General features: G+C 39.3%; 1 protein-coding gene across 7 annotated transcripts in view; it reads right to left on the bottom strand.

The window, feature by feature from the left end:
• The window catches only part of CNTN1 (contactin 1), a 280,313-nt gene that overhangs the window by 80,623 nt on the left and 174,472 nt on the right, over window positions 1–25,218 (bottom strand). For 4 of the 7 annotated variants that reach the window (XM_089673989.1, XM_089673985.1, XM_089673991.1 and 1 more), the window contains 3 exons: window positions 12,203–12,317; window positions 7,962–8,088; window positions 5,263–5,435 (listed from right to left, as the gene is read on the bottom strand). In XM_089673989.1, coding sequence (XP_089530115.1) covers window positions 5,263–5,435; window positions 7,962–8,088; window positions 12,203–12,254 — 352 coding nt within the window. In that variant the 5' untranslated portion in view covers window positions 12,255–12,317. Of the gene's footprint in view, window positions 1–5,262; window positions 5,436–7,961; window positions 8,089–12,202; window positions 12,328–25,218 lie in introns of all 7 variants that reach the window. The other 3 variants (XM_089673988.1, XM_089673986.1, XM_089673990.1) reach the window with 1 other exon arrangement.

Below are 25,218 nucleotides of genomic sequence, written 5' to 3'. Positions count from 1 at the left end.
TTTTTTTTTGATTGATGCAAGTTGGACTCCTACTTATTTATAGACATTGGAAACATATTTGGTGCTTTGGCACTGTCGCTTATGAACCAAAAAGACATTTGTTAATTCTTTGTTTCTTTATGTACTGTGGATTTAGATTTTTTTTTATGCACAAAAATATATATCTTTGTAAAATTTAGTTTTTTGTTCCATATGCACTGTGGGGTCTATTATTAAAGAGAACAGAGTGGTGATTATTTTTAGCACAGCTTGTTGTTCACTTTATATAATAGGTGCGCTAGTTTGATATGTTAAAAATGTCACTGTATTTGGTACATGGTATCTATTGTAGGCTAAGAACACTGAAATGTTAAAAAATAATTGTGGGATTCCGTAGAATAAATATCCTTTAAAGTCAAGGTCAAGTGGTCTTGTACAGCTGACCTTTACCTGCACCTTAGTATGCTTGCTCTAAGGTGTAACTAAGGCTATTTTCATGCTGATCCACTGCAAAAACACAGCAAAAACACATAGACATTTTTACCTCGCTTTTGCCATGTTTTCTAAGCATTTTTAAAGGACATGTGACTTAAAAATTGCTTCAAAAACACTTCCCAGAGGTGTTTTTGGGGCACTTTTCATGCGTTTTTAAAGTGTTCTCCATTGATTTCAATGGGAAGAGGTGTTTCTGGAGCATTTCTTTTAACTCACCAAACATGCTCCAAAGATGCTGCAAGCAGGAATTTTTACACTGCACCGCTCGCACGCACAACACCACAGTGGCAATAGATATACATAAATATACATTCACATGCATAGAGAAGCATTTTTCTTGAGCTTTTCAGGCGCTGTTTTTAATGTGAAAACGCTTCAAAAACTCCTCAGTGTGAAAGTAGCCATAGTGAAAATAAATTCTTGTAGATAGACTATGAGATCAAAAAAGTCTGATATAGTTTTTTTAATTATACTTTCATTAAAGCAATAATAACAGCTTTAATAAAATATGAATTCATAAATATAAACAGTTATAAATGATTTATTAAGCCTTAACTATGCTTTTCTGTGCAGACACCATGGAGAACATGTACTGTATATGAATAAACATGAATATGGTTGAAAATAAAAAATTGTCTACATTATAATAAATCCATGAAGGCATGTCATTAAATGAATACAAGGAAATTCATGCTAATTACTCAAATTAATACACAGTAAGTAAAATAACTCAAACGGGTAACAGCTCAATATGAAGGCTTTAGGCAGTAATTGTAAATTAAAGTGGTGTACAGCATATAAAGCGGAGTTAACTCAATTTGCTACAAAATATACATATACTTTATATAGTTTAAATTTACAGGGTTGTTTGATGTTCAGATCAACAATAACAGACTAATAACTTGGAAAGGAGATTTAAGCCCCATGCATAAGAATCAAGCTGTCTGCCCTATATTCATGATGACCACTTGACCCCTAGGACAAATAAAGTACACGGAGTAAAATGGGCCAATAAACAGGTATTCAGCAAAGTGTTGGCTTGGCATTTCTTAAATCTATGGATCACAGTGTCTGTAAGAGATCATGCTGTAGAGCTTCGAGTTTCTCCTAAGAAAGGGTCTGACAGAGGCACTAATGCATGTATCCATCATGCCTCTTTGTACTAGACCATAGACTTGGGCTAAACAATTTCAATTTTCAACATTCCTGTATCACCATTTCAAAAAACGAATTTTTGTAGCATACTTGCATGTCTTATACAAACATTCCCACATCTAACCTGAACTTAGCAACAACTGCTAGATGGCAGTCAAAAAACCAGGTATAATTCCACTGAATAAAAATCCTTTTTTATCTTTCCATTTAAGAGAAGATACAGTATTTTTAGTCTGTGTATATTTTGAGATATTGTAGCAGTGTTTATCTTAGGTATGCTTTTTTTGCTTTTTTTTTTTGCTTTTTCCAAATTAGCTCTTCCATGATTTTGTAATACATTTAATTTGTAGAATCACCAATAAAGGAAACTCTCATTGGTTTAGTACAATCACTATCTCTCTATTGCCAACTGTAAAGAAAAGATATCCACCACACAGGAAGCATTTTTTTATCAATGAGTGGGCTGTCTTATAGGCCAGCTTTATGGGATGGAGCAGTGAAGCACAAATACAGTGTACCAATGGAAAACAATGAAATTTTATATGTAATGAAATGTATGGATGTTGCCATGTACAGTGCTCAGCATAAGTGTGTACACCCTTTTGAAAAGTAAGATTTTAATCAATATCTCAATGAACACAAGAACAGTTTCCAAAATTTTTACAAAACTGAGTTTTATAGAGCATTTGTTTACCTCGTTACATGAAAGTGAGGTTAATGATACAACTTAGATTACAAAATCTTTAGTTTTACTCAAATTAGTTGATGCAAAAATGAATAAACCCCACAACAAAAACTACTACATCTAGTATTTTGTATGACCTCCATGATTTGTAAGGACAGCACTAAGTCTTCTAGGCATGGAATGAACAAGTTGGCAACATATTGCAACATCTATCTTTTTCCATTCTTCAAGAACGACCTCTTTTAGAGTCTGGACACTGGACGGAGAGTGATGCTTGCCTTGTCTCTTCAGAATTCCCCATAGGTGTTTGATTGGGTTCAGATCAGGAGACATACTTGGCCACTGAATCACTTCCACCCTGTTATTCTTCAGAAATGCAACAGCAGCCTTAGATGTGTGTTTTGGATCATTGTCATGTTAGAAAAGTTCACGACGCCCAAGGGCACGGAGTGATGGTAGCATCTTCTCTTTCAATATAAAGCAGTACATCTGTGAATTCATGATACCATCAATGAAATGCTACTCCTCGACACCAGCAGCACTCATGCAGCCCCACAGAAGGACACTGCCACCAACCTGTTTCACTGTATGCACAATGCATTTTTTTTGTACTCTTCACCTTTGCAACATCATACAGTTTTGAAGCCATTAGTTCTAAACACATGTATCTTGATCTCATCACTCCAGAGTACAGAGTCCTAGTAGTCTTCTTTTTCAGCATGGGCCCTGGCAAATTCTAGGCAGACCATTTTGTGCATGGGCTTTAGGAAAGGCTTTCTTCGTGGATGACACCTATGCATGCTATTCCTGCAGTGTATGCCATATTGTGTCACGGGAAACAATCACCCCAATTTGGCTAACTGCAGTGAACTTGCATGGCGATTTTCATCAACCCTTCTCATCAGAAGACACTCTTGTCGAGGTGTTAAACTCCGTGGATGGCCTGCACGTCTCTGTGAAGTGGCTGCAGTTCCATTTTTGTTACTTTTTTTATCACTTTTGCTACAGTATTCTGACTGACAAGTAAAGCTTTGCTGATCTTCTTGTAGCCTTCACCTTTCTGTAAAGAACTGATTTTCTTTCTCAAGTCTTGTGACATTTCTCTTCCATGTGGTGCCATTACTGACAGCATGAAATGGGAAGGGAGTTTCTTTGTTAAGTAATGCCCTTTTTTAATCAACTGTCTGCTGGACACCTGTTTAATGAATAATTTGACTCACATGTAGTTGAATTCTTGTTAATCAGGATTTTGTTGTCTAAAATTTAGCTTTGCTCCTAAGACTTTCATTGGGGTGTATTCATTTCTGAAATATGGTCTTGAATTAATTTGTTAAGAAAAATACTTTTTTGCATGTGCAAATAAACACATCTTGTTTGCAATCAATGGGGCCTGCATTTGTAGGAGTATTTTGTAGTATAGTGCCCCATAGAAAATGTTGATTCTGAAAGGAGAGTAAAGGTTTCCTGACAAATCTGTTGGTGTGTACTCATTTATGCTGAGCATTGTATATAAAAATAGGGCTTACTGTTATCCCACATGCAAGCTCTTCTGTTGTTCATGAAGACATATGAAGAACATGATATTGCTGTCGAGTGGTTAAGGCAGTTTACGCAGTATATATAATATACAGAAGAATTTTGTTCATACTTTGATTTTACAACCACAATCCCATTGAATCACTGGGCAAAGCTCCTGCTGTAGACATGGTAAAAATCAAGTACAGTGTGCAACCATACGGTGAAATGTTCCTCAGACTGTTGGGATACATTTTTAAATTAAAAAATGTTGCTAGCCTCACTTGCATTCCAGCAGAGAGCATTTGAAAAAATGGTCTCAACTAAGATGTAGATGAAAAAAATTAAGACACACAAATTAAACATAAACTAAGCAGGTACTTAATATATTGTATATATAGTAGCATTTTCTATTCAGTGTTTATAGTGCTCGCTTATGGTGGGTAGTGTATGTTACTAAATCAGCAAGGTGGCATTGTCATGGTAACTGGCTTCTGGGAGCAATGCCAATCATTTCAAACCGGTACTTATTTTGTTATGTTCCTTAAACCTTACACAGGATAGGAAAATAAGTGTAATAAGCACACTGCAATGCATACTATGTGGTTGTACACTACTACTTGTAGTCACCCACAGAGTGCACTAATAATTCAATATACAATAAACACAAATATGTGGTGCTTAAAATACCATAAAAAAACATTTTCTGGTACACCAACTACAAAAATAATGTATTATTATCATTATTGTCATTATTATTAGATAGAAAGAATAGCAGATAGACAAATAATGTTTAAAACGTCAACCCACAAGCTCTGTACCAGATTTGCATCTAAAAGTGTTGCTTCAGTTTATGAATCAGAATTAATTTTTTCTATTTTTTTAAAAAATACTGTGCTGACCCTTCTCCCACCAAGCATTACTGTTTCATTTAAATGCATGCCCGCTACTAACTGGCACACAAGTTTGTTTGCTATGGAATTAATAGCCCATATCATTAAATCACAAGCCTGGTAGAGTTCAGGACAGTGAATGTGGTGACACACATTTTTTTAAAGAAAAAGTTAAAACAAACAGAGTGAATAAATCAAGGTTGGTAGATTTATGGATTGGCAAAGTATTACATATATTTAAGATAATGTTTGAAATGGTCATTTCTCATGGTGCCACACTGTTCTGCTCGTCTTTAGAGAAAAAGACAGAAATAAAAGCAGATAGGCAGACAAGATATGGGAGAGACAGAGATTAGTGACTAGTGGACAGTCTGTCAAAAATTACCAGTTTAGTTACCATTGTCCATGTAATTTAGGAGATACAGTAACAAGGATATGTAAAGACTGAAATAGTATGATAATAAACTAGGCTAAATAAAGTGTTACTGGCAGTTTGCTTAGTATTACCCGTTGTTTTCAAATGCTTAAATGTATGCTTACATCCAAAGTTGAGGCTGGCTTCATGGCTTCTGATTGTTCCATATTCATTGGTCACTATACAGACATATTTTCCAGTGTCTCTTGTTTTATCTGGATTGTTAATCACGAGATTACCTCCAATCATACTGTAACGTGGATTTAGAAGATCAATGTCCCAGTTATTTAGTCTCCACCTGAAACATAAATGTTTTCATCTTATTCCATACTAACATAAGGTGATGAACACTTTCAAAGGCAAGGGTAACAGCTACTTTAAACAATAAATACACTTAATAAATAGTTAAAAAGTCAATGTTAAAAAGTTGGTGTGTTGTTACCGCAGTTCAAGTCAGGGGCGGACTGACAACTCATGGGGCCCCCGGGCAATAGGGGATCATGGGGCCCCTGTGTCCTTGCCCAAACTCAAAAAAGCCTATGAAAAAGGTACCAGGGGCATCTCATGGGGCCCCCTACTTCGCCCCTGGTTCAAGTACTTTACAGGAGTACAATATACCAAAATGTACAATGTGTATAGGCCTCACAGAGATCACAGCGTATAGACAAAAGATAAAAAAGAATGACCAAGTTTCAGTACATGCCACCACAGGACATAAGTTTGCAACACACATTGAGGAGATAGGGATCAGCCAGTCTAACCATGCAGACCAGGTTTTTTTCTCATATTTGGCTGGGCAGCCTCTACTCATATGCATCAATTGGTACATGGGACATATCTGAGTACCACTCAATTAAAGAGGATGGGGTGCAAAGTTTCCATATGAGGAGAATCTCTCTCCAGGCATACAGTAGTAGGACATGTAAAGTAGGAATAGTTTAGAATGCTTGGAAATAGAGAAGTAACTACTGCTACTATTATAGCAGAAAGGCCGTCTGAGACTCCCAAAAAGGGTGTCTTGAGCAGATCAAAAACAGAGACACTTGCTATGGTTATCAGGTACTGTTTTCTTTCCTTTTGCCTTCTTCTACTCACACTGTATGATGTCTCTGTAGTGAGGTAGACTACATAGACCAGGTCTATGTGAACTTAGACCAGTGTTTCTCAACCTTTTTCCAGTCAATGCACCTTTTAAAATAATGGACAGTCCTGAGGCACCCTTTAAAATTATGCACAGTCTTGAGGCACCCCATTCTAAAATGGGGTGCTTCAAGGCTGTCCATAATTTTAAAAGGGTGCCCCATTCTAAAATGGGAAAAACTGTTCTAATAGTTTTATATAACACAGCAACATCTACACATGTAGGACATCCAACACTAGAGGTGATTTATTCTTCCAAAGCAAATACACTTTTGCACACTGGTACTGACTAGTATTCCAGTGTTTCTCTTCTCCCTCAGTTTTTCTCCATCACTGAGCTAATGTGACCCCAGCGTTGATGGAGAGGGGCTGGGAAGGGTAAAACTAGGATGCTGTGCAGGCAGCTGACATCCTCTTTATCAACTGATGATGTCATTGGTTGTTAGGATGCCGGTGGGTAGAAGGTCGTAATGATGCATAATGAAAACCTGTGGCTTTGTTTAACTAAAAGGCAGGCTTGTTCCACCCGCTGACTTGTATACAAGTTTTGGGCAATTTTTAGACATTTTGCCAGGGCACCCCTGAAGAAACCTCAAGGCACCCCAGGGTGCCTGGGCGCCCTGGTTGAGAAAGGCTAGCTTTAAACATCTGCCTTGGTTATAGGCTTTGAGCTTTTAAAGAAGGCAGTACAGATCACTGTAGCCCTGGATATTTTTCTGCATTAGCCTAAAGTTAATAATATTACCTTAAAATTATGACAAAATGCATTTTACAGGAAAACTCATATTTTTTCCTCTACAAGTATATAAATAAAATATCTGGACCATTTCCATAATTTGTTTCTACTACTACAAATGTATTAAATATCATTGTACCTCCTTTGTCAATATTATATGCAAGCTGTTAGTAGTAGTTATTCAAATTCAACAGGACACATATCCAGCGGAATTTTACTGTTACTGGCTATACCATGACCTGGAAATTATTTTGTCAATTTGACACCCACACTGGAGAAAAAAAAAAATTGTCTGATTTTGTTCTCTTGCAAAAGGCAATACAGACTGCGCCTCATTGAGAAACTTCAATATTATTGGTCCTTATTTACTTTAAATGCTCAAAACCTATAACACTGGTGTCACTTGCTCTAGGGTGCATTCTAAAAATGGATAATTACAAAATACTTTCCATAGTAGTGCATGATGGGGCGCAAAATACCCATTAAACCCCATCTGACTCCACTCAATTACATTGTAAAGTAAAACTGTGGCCTAACTTCATCTTCTAAAATTGCCCAAAGTTCCTGTTTTCTTCAAATTGACCATCAAAAGTGATGACAAGCTTTACTGGCCAATGGGAGGACACAGTGGGCTATGTAAGATGACATAAGCCAAGTAAATTTTGAGGGAGTAAACTTTGGCAGATAAGCTGAAGATATGCCACACTATTGGACCAAGAAAACTTGGAAGATAATATAAATTCACAGGTTTCCTTTGAATAATAATATATTTTTAGTGTTATTTCCTGTATCCCAATCATATCTGTCCTTCTTTTTTTTTTTTTAAACCTGCAATGTACAATTGCATCTAAAATCTGCATGGCTGCTATGAGGTCCTGAAAACCCTTCTACTTCATACATTTGATTAACAAAACTCAATAATGTCACGTAAGTGAAAATAATAATTACTTATATACTGGAGTTGGATTTGCTCTGGCTCTGCAGTTCATTGAAAGTTTGCCATCAGGAGATTCTTCCGGATGAATGGTGTCAATTGGCTGCTCTTCAAAAACTGGCCCATATCTTTTTCCATCCTCTAAAGTTCAATCCACAGAAACAGTTACCACAAAAATCAATAAATGTAGGCATTACTAATAATATCACAATCAACGTAAAGCACTGACAGACGGTATGAGCCAAGCTAATATTTAAGGCAGAATCTGCAATTGTACCTAAACTAAGTAGAAAGAAAAATGAAGACCAAAACTGTTTTTTTTTTCACTTTAACTAACGTCCTTTAGAGATCCATCTATGAAGGAACATGAGGTAGGTCCCTTTTGTCCAACACATCCTAAGTTCCAATCTCAACAAGAAAAACCAAGTAAGAGTTCAGCTGCAAGAAAAAATAGTTCTGACACTCTTCCATTCACATGTATTCAGTTTACTGTACTCGTAAATAAATGCCAACAAATTCTGCCGCATGTAACACGTCAGAATGACCTTGCAGTCGAATGCCCTATCACAGTCAATAAAGAAACACAGCAAGCACATTGAAGCTAAATTGGGTGGATGCCATTACATTTTTTTAGGCGGAAACTGGAACACCAGAAAAAAACCCACATAGGTGTGAAAACATGTGTGTATGATGTGTATGTGTGTATATTCACTATACTGTATATACATTTTTATATGTTTCCATATAGACACAATCTGTAGAAAGAGAGGCCAGTGAAACAATTTTTAATTTTAAAATGTGGGCAACTATGCTTTTATGATATGCAGCTGTTACAACGGATTGGATTATTTTAATGCAAATTAAGAAGCATATTTGAATTTTTTACCATCATCCCAGCTACCAGTTTAAAATGCTGTATGAGATGAAAGACCTATCCAACATAAAAATGATTTATCCTATATATTTTTCTTATCATAAACTTTCTAGTCCTATGCAGCATTAGTTACAGAGAACAGCGTAGGAATATTTTTCTCTGTCTGAAGTGAAACATCTGTCGCAGCTCACACTGTCATGCACATACTCCTACTGCCTCTAACTGCTGCTGACCTTTACAAGCAATGTCCTCTTTTCACTCCAGGCACAGACATCAATGTGTTATGTGACACATTAAAGGATTTAAATAAATGGCCACATGCACACTGCAGTAACAGGCCGCATGTACCTGTTTCAGGTCACCTAGTAAAGTACTGATATTAAAGCATAAACTAAATATTTTATACAGTCACGTGTAACAAATCCTATTATGGAAATCTGCGTGTATTATATTTAGTTAATTCGCCTGTATGCACCTCACAAAAAATAGCAACCTTAAGCCCACTTTCCCTGCCTACCCCCCATCTAAAACATTTTTATTCTATAGCTAACATTGCTAAATACATGGAAATGTTCCTGTGTTCTTTGAGTACAAGCTGTGTTCAACATTGTTCTAAATAATTATAGTACATTCAACACATAGAAAATTGTTCCCTATGATGATATATTTACAGACTATCGGTAACTGAGGTGCTTTAAAGAAGAATCCCAGGTATGGCATTTTATACATAGGTACATTGGTCCACCACAGACCAATATTACTACTGTATGCATATATCATACCTATGGGATCCCACAGGAGGTCGGCCACTCAGCATGGGCACCATTCAGAGAATGCTTGTCATTCATTGAGAAAATACTTTGCTTTCTCTGAATGATACACGTGCCAAGCAGCCAATCTCTTGTGTTCAGAATGCAACAGGACAGCCTCTTGGCACGGGGCATGGACGCTAGAGGAGATCACTGGAGTAGCCGTGTCTACTACAGTGATTTTCAGCTTCTAGAGGTACCACAGGTATGGTATATACATGGTTACATTGGTCCAAGCTGGATCAACATAATTATGTATAATAGAGTTTCTCAACCAGGATTCCATGAAACCCTAGGGTTCCTCCAGGTGTTGCCAGGCGTTCCTTGACCAAGGAGCAATGTCTGCCTCTCAGGTAAGTTACCACTAACACCACTGATCTTTTTAGCTATCTGTAAGGGGGTAATTTTTTTCCAGCAACAAAAAGTGACCCATTAACCATTACACTAACGTATCATGAGTTGTAGATATTATCATTTTTAGCAAGGGTTCCCTGAGACCAGAAAGTTTTTTCCTCTGTGTTAAAAATGTTGATAAAGACTGATGTATAAAATTCCATACCTGGAATTCTTCTTTAACTGCTTCCATACCGCCCTATAGCAGAAATACTGCTACAGGGCAGCACGAGTACGCAAAATCATGTATATATACACGTGATTTTGCAGTTCCGGGTAGGGGGCACCCTACCCTAGCCTTCATTCATGGCCTCGGCTGTCAATCACCGGGTCCCAGCCGGTGATTTCTGGCCGGCACCTGGTGAATGCCGAGTATCTCCGACAGAGGAGAGACCTGTGTATAAGCAACGCAGATCTCTCCCCTGTCAGCTCCTGCACACTGCTTTGTATGGCTCTGCATAGCAAAGCCATACAAAGCAGTGTGCTTACAGCATAAAGCACTCACACTGCACACTGTGACACAGCACACAGTTAACCCTTTGATCGCCCCACATATTAACCCCTTCCTGCCCAGTTTTATTAGTACAGTGTCAGTGCTTTTTATTAGCACTGATCATTGTATTGGTGTCACTGGGGATGTCAGTGATATTAAGTCAGTTCCCCCAATGTCAGAATGCCCGCCGCCATTACTAGTAAAAAAAAAATAAAATAAAATAAAAAAAATTGCAGTGTGAGTATATATATACACACATGTATATGTTTAATAGCAAAAAGTAAAAAATATTGTTTTTTTTTTTCTCAAAAATTCTGGTATTTTTTATTTATAGCACAAAAAATAACCCCCCCCCCCCACTGATCCCCCAAGAGGCAATTGGATATTCCCTGGATCAATTATCCCAGGTATGGGAGCATCAGCAACATTTGAACAATGATTTTCTTCTGAAGGGAGAAACTGAATTCAAATCAGCTAATCCTATCCTTCACCAAGATAATGTGACCAAAACCTGAGCTTTTAAACATGTGATCAGTATGGAATGGAGTAACAAATTTATGGGAAAGTTAAGCATTTCTTGCATTCCAGTAATCTAAATGTATCCATCCCATCAAGAATGGTAACATAGCTACAATTAAAAGTGTGTCAAAAGCCCAAACTTTTTATTCCATTTTGGATGAAGTAGAGAACATGTGTCTCCTTTTTAAAGATATCCCTGCTGCTTTTTCTCTGGTGGCAACTCAAAATGTTGTTTTTTCCGTCAGTGTAGAAACCTGGCCAGTGGCTCTTGCCACTACAAATCTAAATAAAAGTAAATAAATACATTAATAAAGTACCCTATAGATACATTTAAAGTGGTTCTAAAGGCTGAAGGTTATACATATTTGAGAACAATCTTGATCCAGTGATGTGCCTCTTCTCTCTCAGCTTTCTCAGCTCTCTCCCTTCACACTGTCCCAGTCAATCATAGCTAGTGAAGATGGTGCAGGGGGTGGAGCCAAGCCATGCTCTGTGTGTCTTATGGACACACAGAGACAGCTCAGGAGCAAGCCCACAGGAGTGCCCCCATAGCAAGTGGCTTGCTATGGGGGCCCTCGGCAGGGGGGGGGGGGGAGCAAGGAGCGCTGGTGAAGGGACCCAGGAACAGAAGGATTGAAGTTGAGCTGTGTAAAATCATTGCACAGGACAGGTAAGTATAACATGTTTGTTATTTTTTTTTTAAATAAACTTTGATCCTTTACAATCACTTTAAGCATTTATGTATAGATTCACTTTATCAAGCACCTCTACAAAAGAAGACAAGATTTAATTATGTGAATTTGAAAAATCTAAGTGAAAATGTACCTAGTGAAAACTTTAGCATGTCACAGTCTAACCTACCAATCATTAACTGAAATTGTCCACCCTTTTTCTAAAATATTGATGTTTTATTTTGAATAGCATTGGGATATGTTTGTATTACATGGATTAGTGTCATGCATCTGCCTATTAACATTTACCTAACAGCACATGTTGATAACGGTTTTAACCCATCCCTGTTCTATCTAAAACTAAAAAAAGGGTTATGGGTATAGACAAGCTTTCAACATGAACATCTGAGTACAACATGTACATGTACGGTGCTAAAGATCATATAAACCACACTGATGTACTTATAATATTTGTATGTAAAACAAAATGTCTTACCTGCCCAGCAGAAGAAAATGTACAATAAAAGTTGTGTTACGATAGGCCACATTTTAACAGATTACACTTTGGAGCAATTCTTTTACTTATTCTGTTTATCGTCTTTAGTTTCTCTCTGTTTAAAACTGGAAAGGAAAATATGAAATATTTACATTTGGCTATATTCATAATCAACAACAAAACAAACTAATGTTAAAAATCAGTATATCAAACATGCACCATAAATAAGATTCTACATATCAACTTTAAACAGCAATTCCAAGAGAGAAAGAAAGGGTGCCTACTACATCCTGAGATATATATATATATATATATATATATACAGTCATGGCCGAAATTGTTGGCACCCTTGATATTTTTCCTGAAAATCAAGTATTTCACACAAAAAAGGTATTGCATTAACACATGTTTTGCTATACACATGTTTATTCCCTTTGTATGTATTGGAACAAATATAAAACAGAGGCAGAAAAGCAAATATGACATAATGTCACACAAAACCCCAAAAATGGGCTGGACAAAAGTATTGGCACCCTTAACTTAATATTTGGTTGCACACCCTTTGGAAAACATAACTGAAATCAGTCGCTTCCTATAACCATCAATAAGCTTCTGACACCTCTCACCCGGAATTTTGGACCACTCTTCCTTTGCAAACAGCTCCAGGTCTCTCTTATTGGAAGGACACCTTTTCCCAACAGCAATTTTAAGATCTCTCCACAGGTGTTCAATGGGATTTAGATCTGGGCTCATTGCTGGCCACTTCAGAACTCTCCAGCGCTTCTTTGCCATCCATTTCTGAGTGCTTTTTGACGTATGTTTGGGGTCATTGTCCTGCTGGAAGACCCAGGATCTTGGACGCAAACCCAGCTTTCTGACACTGGGCCCTACAGTGCGACCCAAAATCCTTTGGTAATCCTCAGATTTCATGATGCCTTGCACACAGTCAAGGCACCCAGTGCCAGAGGCAGCAAAACAACCCCAAAACATCATTGAACCTCCACCATATTTTACCGTAGGTACTGTGTTTTGTTCTTTGTAGGCCTCATTCCGTTTTCGGTAAACAGTAGAATGATGTGCTTTACCGAAAAGCTCTATCTTGGTCTCATCTGTCCACAAGACGTTTTCCCAGAAGGCTTTTGGCTTACTCAAGTACATTTTGGCAAACTGTAGTCTTGCTTTTTTATGTCTCTGTGTCAGCAGTGGGGTCCTCCTGGGTCTCCTGCCATAGCGTTTCATTTCATTTAAATGTCGACGGATAGTTCGCGCTGACACTGATGCTCCCTGAGCCTGCAGGACAGCTTGAATGTCTTTGGAACATGTTTGGGGCTGCTTATCCACCATCCGGACTATTCTGCGTTGCAATCTTTCATCAATTTTCCTCATCCGTCCACGACCAGGGAGATTAGCTACAGTGCCATGGGTTGCAAACTTCTTGATAATGTTGCGCACTGTGGACAAAGGCAAATCTAGTTCTCTGGAGATGGACTTGTAACCTTGAGATTGTTGATATTTTGCCACAATTTTGGTTCTCAGGTCCTCAGACAGTTCTCGTCTCCTCTTTCTGTTGTCCATGCTTAGTGTGGCACAGACAGACACACAATGCAAAGGTTAAGTGAACGTCTCTCCTTTTTATCTGCTTTCAGGTGTGATTTCTATATTGCCCACACCTGTTACTTGCCCCAGGTGAGTTTACAGGAGCATCACATGCTTGTAACATTCTTATTTATCCGCAGTTGTGAAAGGGTGCCAATACTTTTGTCCAGCCCATTTTTGGAGGTTTGTGTGACATTATGTCGAATTTGCTTTCTTTCCTCCCTTTTTTTGTTTTGTCCCAATACACACAAAGGGAATAAACATGTGTATAGCAAAACATGTGTTAATGCAATACGTTTCGTGAGAAATACATGATTTCCTGGAGAAATATCAAGGGTGCCAACAATTTCGGCCATGACTGTATATATATATATATACATACATACAGTGTTCAGCATAAATGAGTACACCCCAAACAGATTTGTCAGGAAACCTTTACTTTTCTTTCAGAATCAACATTTTCTATGGAACACTATACTACAAAATATTCCCACAAATGTGGGTTGCCAAGGTGGAGAGTACAAAGAAAAATGAATGGTGCCTGCAGTGTAACATGGTGGTGGCAGGGTCCTTCTGTGGGGCTGCATGAGTGCTGCTGGTGTTCTGGAGCTGCATTTCATTGATGACATCATGAATTCACAGATGTTGAAACATAAGATGCTAAATTGAAAGAGAAGATGCTACCATCACTCCATACCCTTGGTCGTCATGCACTTTTCCAACATGACAATAATCCAAAACACAGAAAAGGCCAAATGTTTTCATTTCTGCAGAAGAAAAGGGTGAAAGTGATTCAGTGGCCAATTATGTCTCCTGATCTGAACCCATTGAACACCTATGGGGAATTCTGAAGAGACACGTTGAACATCAATCTCAATTCAGCATCCCGGCTCTAAAAGTGGTTTCTCTTGAAGTATGGAAAAAGATAGATGGTGCAATATGTTGCCAATTTAATCATTCCATGCCTAGAAGACTTGGTGCTGTCCTTACAAATCATGGAGGTCATAAAAAATACTAGATGTAGTAGTTTTTGTTGTGGGGTGTATTCAATTTTGCATCAACTAAGTTGAGTAAAACTGAATATTTTGTAATCTAAGTTACATTATTAACCTTACTTTCATGTAATGAGCTAAACAAATGTTCTATAAAACTCAGTTTTGTCAACATTTTGGAAATTATTCTTGTGTTCATTGAGATATTGATTAAAGTCTTATTTTTTGAAAAGGGGTGTACTCAATTATGCTGAGCACTGTGTGTAAACATATATATATATATATATATATATATATATATATATATATATATATATATATGAATATATATTAAAAAGGCCAAAAATACATTACAGAAAACTAAAACTCTCCTTCCCTGACAATACTACTGTCCAAACGTGCCCTCTGTGCTCCTTCATCCAGAGAGGGAAGCACTCTAATACTGGAGGTGGTCAGATCCAGGGACATCTTTAAGGAGGGGCAAAAGGGGTAGCTGCTATGGGCCCAGCCATTGTTGTGGGGCCCAAAACAGCTGCCCCATATTTGCCAACTGTCCCGGTTTACATTCCTTTATCCCTTGAAGTCTTCATCCCAGGCTGTGTCATGATATCTCAGTGTGAAGTACTGTCACTTACTGTATGCTGCCCAGCTCTGCTCTATTGCCATGTACAGATGACTCAAGTGTGCAGACTGTGTCAGCATTTATAGATAAACATCCGGCATTCATATGCAAATAGCAGTGACATTCATATGTAAATAGCGGCGCAATACGCCATTCATATGTAAATAGCAACAGAATTCATGTGTATATAATGCCCCCCTCCCTGAAGGTCCCAGCCACTATTACCTCAATACTGCCCACTGAAGAGGTAAACAGGGGCATGCTTGAAAGTCCTGCCTGCAACTGTGGTCACTGAGCCTACCAGCAGCCTGTTCTGCAAACGTAGGCAAAGTGGGGGGTTTGTGCGGAGGGAGGTAGGCAGAAAAGGAATTATAGTTTGGAGTGCACAGGTGAGAAAGTAGGGGACGTAGAGAGGTACAGAAGGTGGGTGAAATGATGAGCAGAGGAGGCATTTAAGGTTAAGGTGGGGAAAGAGGTTGGAGTGGAGAGGATGGGGAAGGTTTGGGGTGCAGAAGTTAGCAGGGAAATTTAGGATGCAAAGGTGTTCTGGCAGGGTGAATAAAGTTGTAAGCCACATGTAGGACAGACCATTCATTTCAATGGTCTGCTCTATGTGCTATAAATGCAGAAAAAAATCCCCGACCCTCTTTCAAAATAACACTGGGCTACACAGTGCCACAGCATCGTGAATTTTGGTGCATGTGAAAATGTGCAGGTTAGCAGATGCATGAGGTTGTCATTAACAATTAATAGCACTGCTATCTATCTGCTAAAAGGCAGCATGTTTCTGTGGTGTAAGGAAAGCAATTTTGCATGCGTTCCCAACATGCTCAAATGTGGACATAGGCTAAATGTCAATTTCAATGGTGGTCAGTGTATATCTTCTCATTATATTGGGGCATGGAGTAGAATACTTTCATTCCCACTAGTGGTCAGTGTGAATGTCCCCCTTACATTGGTGGTCAATGTGAATCCCTGCTTACATTGGTGGTCACTGTGAATGCTCCTATTACGTTAGTGGTCAGTGTAAATTCCCTTTACATTGGTGGCCAGTTTAGAAACTCCTCTTTATACTGGTAGTCAATAAAAAATAAAAACTTGCATTTGTGGAAAGTGTCAAATCCTCCCTTACAATGGTTCTTCATGTAGAAGCCCCCTTTAAATTGGTGGTCGGTGTAAATTCCCCCTTACATTAGTGGCCAGATTAGAAATGTATTGGTTGTTGGTGTAAAATCTCCCATTACATTGATTGTCAGTGTAAATTGCCCATTACATTGGTGGTCAGTGTAAATTTCCCTTTATGTTGGTGGTAGATGCAGAATTGCCCTTACACTGGTGGTCAGTGTAAATCCCCTCTTAGATTGGTCATCAGTGTAAGTCCCCCCTAACATTGGTGAAGAGTGTAGAAATGTCACCTCTAACAACCAATCAGCAAGCAGAAATCATGTGCTGTAACCTCTACCAACTAATCAGTGAGCCGTAATGTGTGCTGTAACCAGTAAAAACCAGCCAGTGAGAGATAATATGTTGTAACCTCCAGCAAAAAAATCACAATTTCTGCCTGATATACTGCAGTAAACTGATTTTGAGTTTAACTGCTATATATTGTATGTCTCAGAGCAGGTGGAGAGCGAAATTGTATTTGTTTGCTAAACAAACGAAAAAAGACCGAACATTTTGGAAAAAAAAACTTTTTTGTTGTTTCTGTTGCAAATAAGTAATTTTTCTTTTTCTTCTTCACTGATGTGCGCTGATGAGGCTGCACTGATGGGCAATGATAGGCTGCACTGATGGGTAATGATAGGCTGCACTAATGAGGTTGCACTGATAGGTACTGATGAAGCGTTACTGATTGGCACTGATGGCTAATGGGCACTGATAAGCTGCACTGATTCTCACTTATGGGCACATGTGAAGAGGCACTGATAGGCGGCACTGATGGGTACTGATCTACTGCACTGATGGCCACTGATATCCTGCATTGATGGGTCTGCACTGATCATCAGGGCACTAAACATCTGCTGTCACAGGAAAGCCGGTTATTGGCTTTCCTTTCTTCAGACAGTGACATCGCTGAGGAAAGGAAATGCTGATAACCAACATTTGTTTACATGTGATCAGCTGTGATTGGACATAGCTTATCACATGGTAAAGAGCCAACATCATTGGCTCTTTACCCTGATTGGTGATGCACTGTGTCTGAGGGACACAGCTCACCGCCAGTCAATGCACTGCACATCCTCGGGGGGATGCGTGGCAAGAATGGAAGAACATCACATGACGTCCTTCCAAAACAAGAGCGGTCTTACCCGAGTATCATTGTACAATAGGCTGAGCGGGAACCGGGTAAACTCTTTTTTCTTTCTCATTATTCTATACCAGCCTTTTTCAACTGGGGAGCCCAGGCACCCTGGGGTGCCTTCAGGCTTCTTCAGGGGTGCCTTGGAAAAATGCCTAAAAATTGTATACAAGCCAGCAGGTGGATCAGTCTTGCCTTTTAATACACAAAGCAAAAGGTTTTCATTGTGCACTATGACCTTCTAGCTGCCAGCATACTAACAGCCAATTGCATTGATAAGGAGGACATGGGGTGCATGCACATCATCCTTGTTTTCCCCTCTGTGTAATGCACTGGAATCACATGAGAAGAGTGAGGGAGAAAGACACATTGGAATACCAGTTGGTACCAGTGTGCAAAGGTGTATTTGCTTTGAAAGAATAAATCACCTGTAACGTTGGGTGTACTGGATGTGTGTAGGATAGTATTTTACATTTTAGAATGGGGTGCCTTGAGATTATGTAAAATTTTAAAGGGTGCCGTGAGATTATCCATAATTTTAAAAGTGCCTTGACTGAAAAAAGGTTAAAAAACACTCAGTACCCCATAATGACAAAGTGAAAACAGAATTTGGCAAATGTATGAAAAAGGAAAAACTGAAATATCACATTATAGGGTACTCAACAACACAAAAAGGTATAAATATTATGCATATCAAGCAGTTAAAAATGAAACTGCCACCCTCCCTAGGCAGATAAACTATTTGTACAAAGATCAGCACTCAATAAACTCTCCCCAGTCCTTTATAAGTCCATATACAAGTTGTAATAGTCTCTCACCAGACAATTGACGTAGTAAGGCTTTGTATATTAACACATTATCTTCTCCTCTCTCTATATATATATATACAGTATATACATATACACTCACTGGCCACTTTATTATACTGGGTTGGACCCAATTTTGCCTTGAGAATTGCCTTAATTGTTCATGGCATAGATTCAAATAGGAGTTGGAAACATTCCTCAGAAATTTTGGTCCATATTGACATGATAGCATCATGCAGTTGCTGTCGTCAGTTGCACATCCATGATGCGAATTTCATGTCCCACCACATCCTAAAGGTACTCTATTGTATTGAGATCTGGTAACTGTGGAGGCAATTGGAGTACAGTGAATTCATTGTCATCAAGGAACCAGTTTGAGATGATTAGAGCTTTGTGACATGGTGTACTATCTTGCCAGAAGTAGCGATCAGGAGATGGGTACACTATAGTCATAAAGGGATGGACATGGTCAGCAACAATACTAAGGTAGGCCTTGGCGTTTAAACAATGCTCAGTTGGTACTAAGTGAAAGGATTAAATGGAATATAACTGAATCCATTTTGTATACACTAATACAAGATGCTAGTTTAACATACATATATATGAGATATGTACACACTAACAAAACTGTTTATGCCAGCTTCATGTAGAAGTAAGTGTTTTTGCAAACTTTACAAAAAAGCAGATAAGGTATACTCTCATTTCTGAAAAAGTTGTAACCACAGCTTGGGCGTGGGGTCAGATTATAGCCATGGTCTGGGCGTTGGGTCAGATTACAGCCATGGTCTGGGCGTTAGACCAGATATGGCGTGACAGACAAAGCAGAAGAGTGAAAATGCAAACCTCATACAAATAATTAAGGGTTAAGGTAAAAATAATTAAGAGTTAAGGTAAAAAAATGTACATGTATTTGATTGGATGGTCTGAGGGTGTGTTTGCCCAAAGACTATAGTATAAAAACCCTGATGTTATGCCAATAAAACTGAAGTGTTTGCAAATGCAACTGAGGTGACTTGAGTGCATTCACTTTACGAGATCTCATAGTTGTGTCCAGGTGTGACCTTTGGTATCTTGAGGGGGCCCCCAAGGAACAGGAAAAAGACCACCTACCTACTTGCACTAAGGGGCCCGAAGTGTGCCAAGAAAATATCCCCCGCACCATTACACCACCACCACCAGCCTGAACCGTAGATGAATGTCAGGATGTACCCATGCTTTCATGTTGCTTATGCCAAATTCTGACCCTACCATCTGAATGTCACAACTGAAATTGAGACTCATCAGACCAGGCAACGCTTTTCCAATCTTATATTGATCAATTTTGGTGATCTTGTGTGAATTGTAGCCTCCGTTTCCTATTCTTAGTTGACAGGTGTGGTCTTCTGCTGCTGTAGCCCATCTGCTTTAAGGTTCAACGTGTTGTGCATTCAGAGATGGTATTTTGCATACCTTGGTTGTAACAAGTAGTTATTTGAGTTACTAGTAATCCAAAAAGTATGATGTTGCCGCCCTGTAGTTATAAGTGTATACACTGTGCTATCAAACTCATCAACATAAATAAATAATGAAACTAATCATAATAACAAATTACAACAATATCAAAACATTTTTAAATGAAAAATCATAACCAAGAGTCTTATAGGGTCCATAATTCATAGGTTGTGCTTTCTGTTTTTCTTCCCACTCCCATATCACATAGCTGACACCAAGATGGGAGTGCTGCTCTGTCTTACACGATTCTGTGGTTTTAACCTGCCTTGTCAGATGACCACCCTGACTGATCTTTCTCCAAAGGTACTTCTCCAAAGGTACAACAAAGTACAGAGTAAAGGGTCTGAATATTTAAGTACCTGATATTTTAGTTGTTTCCTTTTAATACATTCATAGACATTTCTAAATGTCTGAGTCTAGAGGTGTTACGTGTAGAATGTAGTGAAGTACTACATTACACCTGCCTATACAATATGTGTTTTGTTGTGTACCTCTTCCAATTGTGCATCTAGGCTAGGGGGAGGTTTATTGTAGTCCCCTATCATTAATTTTATTTATTCTATTTCTACAATCATTCTTTTAATTATCTTATGTGGTTTAAGGGAATTTGTATGTAATAATCACTCATATTGCACTAGAGGCATAACCCCCCTTTTTGGGGGTTGGTGTATTATAGTACACTATTGGAGGTTGTGCATGCGCGGCCGGCTCCCAAATGGACGTGTGCTGAGCTCCGCTCCGTCCACCCGCCAGACAACCCGCGGCTCACACCGACCCTGAGCAACCCGGAGCACATAGGCATCTACATACAGGGTCTACAACCCTCACCCGACATGCCTCGCCGCCGCAAAGCCCCTGGGCAACCAGGGAAACTTACCCAATTCTTCCCTGCTGTCTCGTCAGGGATCCAAGATGGCGCCGGCTGCACGGACACAGCACACAGAAGCCATGAGGGGGACAACAGATCCCAGCTGCTGCATGACAGGCTTCGCTCTCCTCTGTATCCTGGAGACCCGGGTGAGTTATCTCCCCCTCTGTCACCCACCACTAGCAGCCCAGCCAAATCTAGACCTCGTCTAGATTCAGACGTTCCAACTGACTATCAGGCTATCAGCCATCCCTCTCCTCAGCATACCACAGAGCTATCTTTAATAGAGTCCTTCCCTGCCTCAGATCAGCCCATCACAGAAATCTGCATGAAGAACATGCTACTATCTTTACGGCAGACACTACATAATGATATAGCCACATCAATATCCCAGATCTTAAATGCGGTCCAGCAACAAGAGCACAGACTACGCCATATTGAAACGAGAATGGGAGATGTAATTACAGCGGATAATGAATTCATTGACGCACCCGATGACCACACTTCTGAAACTGAGCAAATAAATCTGAAACTGGCGGACCTAGAAGACCGCTCCAGACGCAATAATATTAAATTCAGAGGCATCCCTGAAAAAATCACTAATGATTCGCTAACTGCATATCTTCAACAATATATGAAGCACCTCATACCATCTCTCTCAAACATGGAGCTTGCCATAGATCGAGCGCATAGAATACCTAAACCCGCATTCCTATTAGCATCCATCCCCAGAGATGTCCTAGCGCGCATTCATTTTTATCATATAAAAGAAAAAATAATGACAGCAGCCAGAACCCCCCCCCCCCAGCTCCCGCCATCACATGCAAATATCAGATTATATGCAGATCTGTCGAAAGCCACTCTCCTTAACTGCAAAAAGATGATCAACATCACCAAGGCCCTACGAAACCATGGAATAGGCTACCAATGGGGCTTTCCCACCAAACTAACCATCAAGCATCAGGGCAGAATACACACGATTAAAATTCTCAAAGCAGGTATCGCTTTACTGAAAACATGGAACATAATACCTGAGGATCCCCACCAACCCGCCTCTACAACGGCACAGCAAATGGAGGCAGAGTGAACCTGAGTAACAACACTCTCTTTATACCACACTCTTTACGCTCCGGTTGCAACCTCTTACCCTCTGGCGCTTGGCCCTTTCCAGAATATTCGGAAGTTACAAGACTTTGTTTGGCATGACCCATTTTTTGGTCATTGCTTGTTCACATCCCCCGGTTTTTGAAGTAGCACCCTATGCTACTCATGTTGCTTGCATTTTCCGCAAGTCCTTTTTACTTCCCGTCATGTCTACAACCCCCTGCACCACCAGTCGACCATTTACAACATCGGACCACCTGAAACCTCCAGCACCATACGGAAACTATCACGTACACCATTGAGCAAACAAATCTTATCTTACCAAACCCAAAGAAAAAATGTCTTTTGCCCTACCAAGCTTCCCCAACTTATCTCAACATACCCAGAAACAACCCCTCTACTCCACCAACCAAACCAACGACCTATGTCATGATCAATATAACATCATTTAATGTTCGGGGCCTAAACTCCCCCTTCAAAAGATCGATGCTCCAAAAAGAAACCTGCACACTACAGGCGGATATCCTCTTCGTTCAAGAAACACACTTCTCAACCACCAAGTCACCTAAATTTCAACTACACCGATTTCCCCATATCTACACGGCCACTAACGCTAAGAAGAAGAATGGGGTTCTCACAGCTATAAAAGACTCTACACAATTCCACCACATTTCGGAAATAGCAGACCCTCAAGGACGCTTTCACATTTTAATCTGCAAACTTAACGACATACCAGATACCTTAGTCAACGTCTATGGACCCAATAACAATCAATTACAATTCTTCCGCAAACTCCAATCCACCATCTCTTCTCACAGACAGGGTAGATTACTCATCGGCGGAGATTTTAACATCAGTGGGAACCCACTCCTGGACTCCTCCACCAACAAACGCTCCACCAAACATAATCTTAATCATTTCCTACATGACCATGATCTTTATGACATCTGGAGATGTCACCACAGCAGCGAAAGAGACTACACCTACTATTTCCCATCTCACCTGTCCTACTCCAGAATCGACTTTTTTATTACCGACAAATGGACCCTACAGCATGTAACATCATCCAAAATTGGCACAATAACTTGGTCAGATCACGCTCCAATCAATATAACTCTGGATGGCAAACAACACTCTTCAATCCCCCGTATCTGGAGACTGAATTCCTCGATATTGAAGAACCCAGATAACCAGAAACATTTACTAGAAGCCCATAAAGTATTTTTTTTAATTTAATGGCACACCTGACACCACCATAACCACATTATGGTCCACCTATAAAGCATACATGAGAGGTATCATCATACAATTAAACCCTCGCATCAACAAACAAAGAACCCAGCAAATTGGCCAACTTCTTGCATCCATAAAACTAAAAGAAGGAATCAGTAAAAACAACCCCAATCCCTCCACACACGATTCACTGACCTCAGACAGACACAAACTCAGAACTCTTCTACTATACAAATATGAATTTAACCTACAAAAAACGAAAGCAAAATTTTACTCTCTAAGCAACTATCGAAACTAATTAAGCAACAACGTCTCAAATCCAAAATATCCTTAATCCAACATCCAACAACATGTGCATCTCTCACAAACCCGCAAGACATAGCTAATGCTTTTGCTACCTACTATCAAACACTTTATAACATCAAAGATGACCCAGATACAACTCAACCAACAACGATATCCATACAAAAATTCTTAGACACTACAAATCTCCCTCAATTTACTCCCTCACAACTCTCTATCATCTCTACCCCAATCTCCCCCGCAGAAATAACCAAATACATTAAAACATTACCCCTAAATAAATCACCAGGAAATGATGGCTTCACAAATGAATTTTACAAAATATTTGCACTTGAGCTTACACCACATCTCACCACCCTTTTCAACCTTGCCACCTCAACAGGCGAATTTCCCAAAGACATGCTCCAATCCATAATTACAACTATTCCAAAACCAGGTAAAGACCCCCAACTTGTACAGAATTATAGACCAATCTCTCTATTAAACACGGACATACAACTATATGCCAAAGTCATAGCACAAAGACTACTTCCATACCTCCCTACATTAATTCATCCAAATCAAGTAGGCTTCATCCCTGGACGCCAGGCACCAGATGCAACCAGGAGACTCATCTCCCTAATTCATAACTTGGAAACCACAAAACAACCCTCTCTACTTCTGTCCTTAGATGCTGAAAAAGCATTCGACCGAATACATTGGCTATTTATGCAATTAACACTCCAAAAATTTGGAATTACGGATTGGATGCTCTCTGCAATCCTACCCTATACTAACAAATGGCACACTATCACAACCCTTTCACATCTCCAACGGTACGAGACAAGGCTGTCCCTTGTCCCCCATAATCTTCGCATTACTCATTGAACCCTTGGCTTCAAAACTCAGAGATGACCCCAACTTTTCAGGAATTACAAACCTTACAACTGAACACAAAATTAGTCTGTTTTCAGATGACATCATTCTGATGATAACTAACCCGCAAAAGTCGCTTCAATCGATTTGCGAGCATCTTAAAAACTACTCTGACGTATCATACTACAAACTCAATGAACCCAAATCCTCTATCCTAAACCTCCACACGTCCACTAAGACTCAGCAGACACTAACCAAACAATTCCCCTTCTCCTTAGTACACAACAACATCCCATACCTAGGAATAAATATCACACCTACAACGGAGCAACTCTACGCCGCAAACCACAAACTACTGCTCGAATCCATCCCACAAGCAATTCACAATCTTCATACTTTAACACTATCAAAGTTGGGAAGAGTAGCAACCCTTAAAATAAATATACTACCCAAAATCCTTTATATATTTTGCACACTGCCCATTCCTAATACTTTTTTTACCAAATTACAGGCGATATTCACCAAATTTCTCTGGAATAAGAAAAAACCAAGATGTACCACAAACTTACTAATACGCCCCACATCCAGAGGAGGAGCAGGTCTTCCACACTTAAAATCATATTACTATGCAACTTTACTAGACCAACATTATTACTGGTGGCATCCTTCCAAAGAAAAAACATGGTCCAACATGGAATCGCTTCCTCACGCCCAATTTACACCATACAGTATACTGTTCTCACCACAAACTCCCATCTCCAAAACCCATGTCAAACACCCATGCATTCAAGCTACCATACAAGCTTGGTTTGATCTCCTCACCCTAAACCCGACAGAAACCAAACAA

The sequence above is a fragment of the Staurois parvus genome, unplaced genomic scaffold (genome assembly GCF_062004578.1).
Source record: "Staurois parvus isolate SC_StPar_1 unplaced genomic scaffold, SC_StPar_1.0 ptg000147l, whole genome shotgun sequence".
Taxonomy (NCBI): domain Eukaryota; kingdom Metazoa; phylum Chordata; class Amphibia; order Anura; family Ranidae; genus Staurois; species Staurois parvus.
The sequence above is the reverse complement of the archived record's forward strand: the minus strand, read 5'-3'. Positions and strand labels throughout refer to the sequence as shown.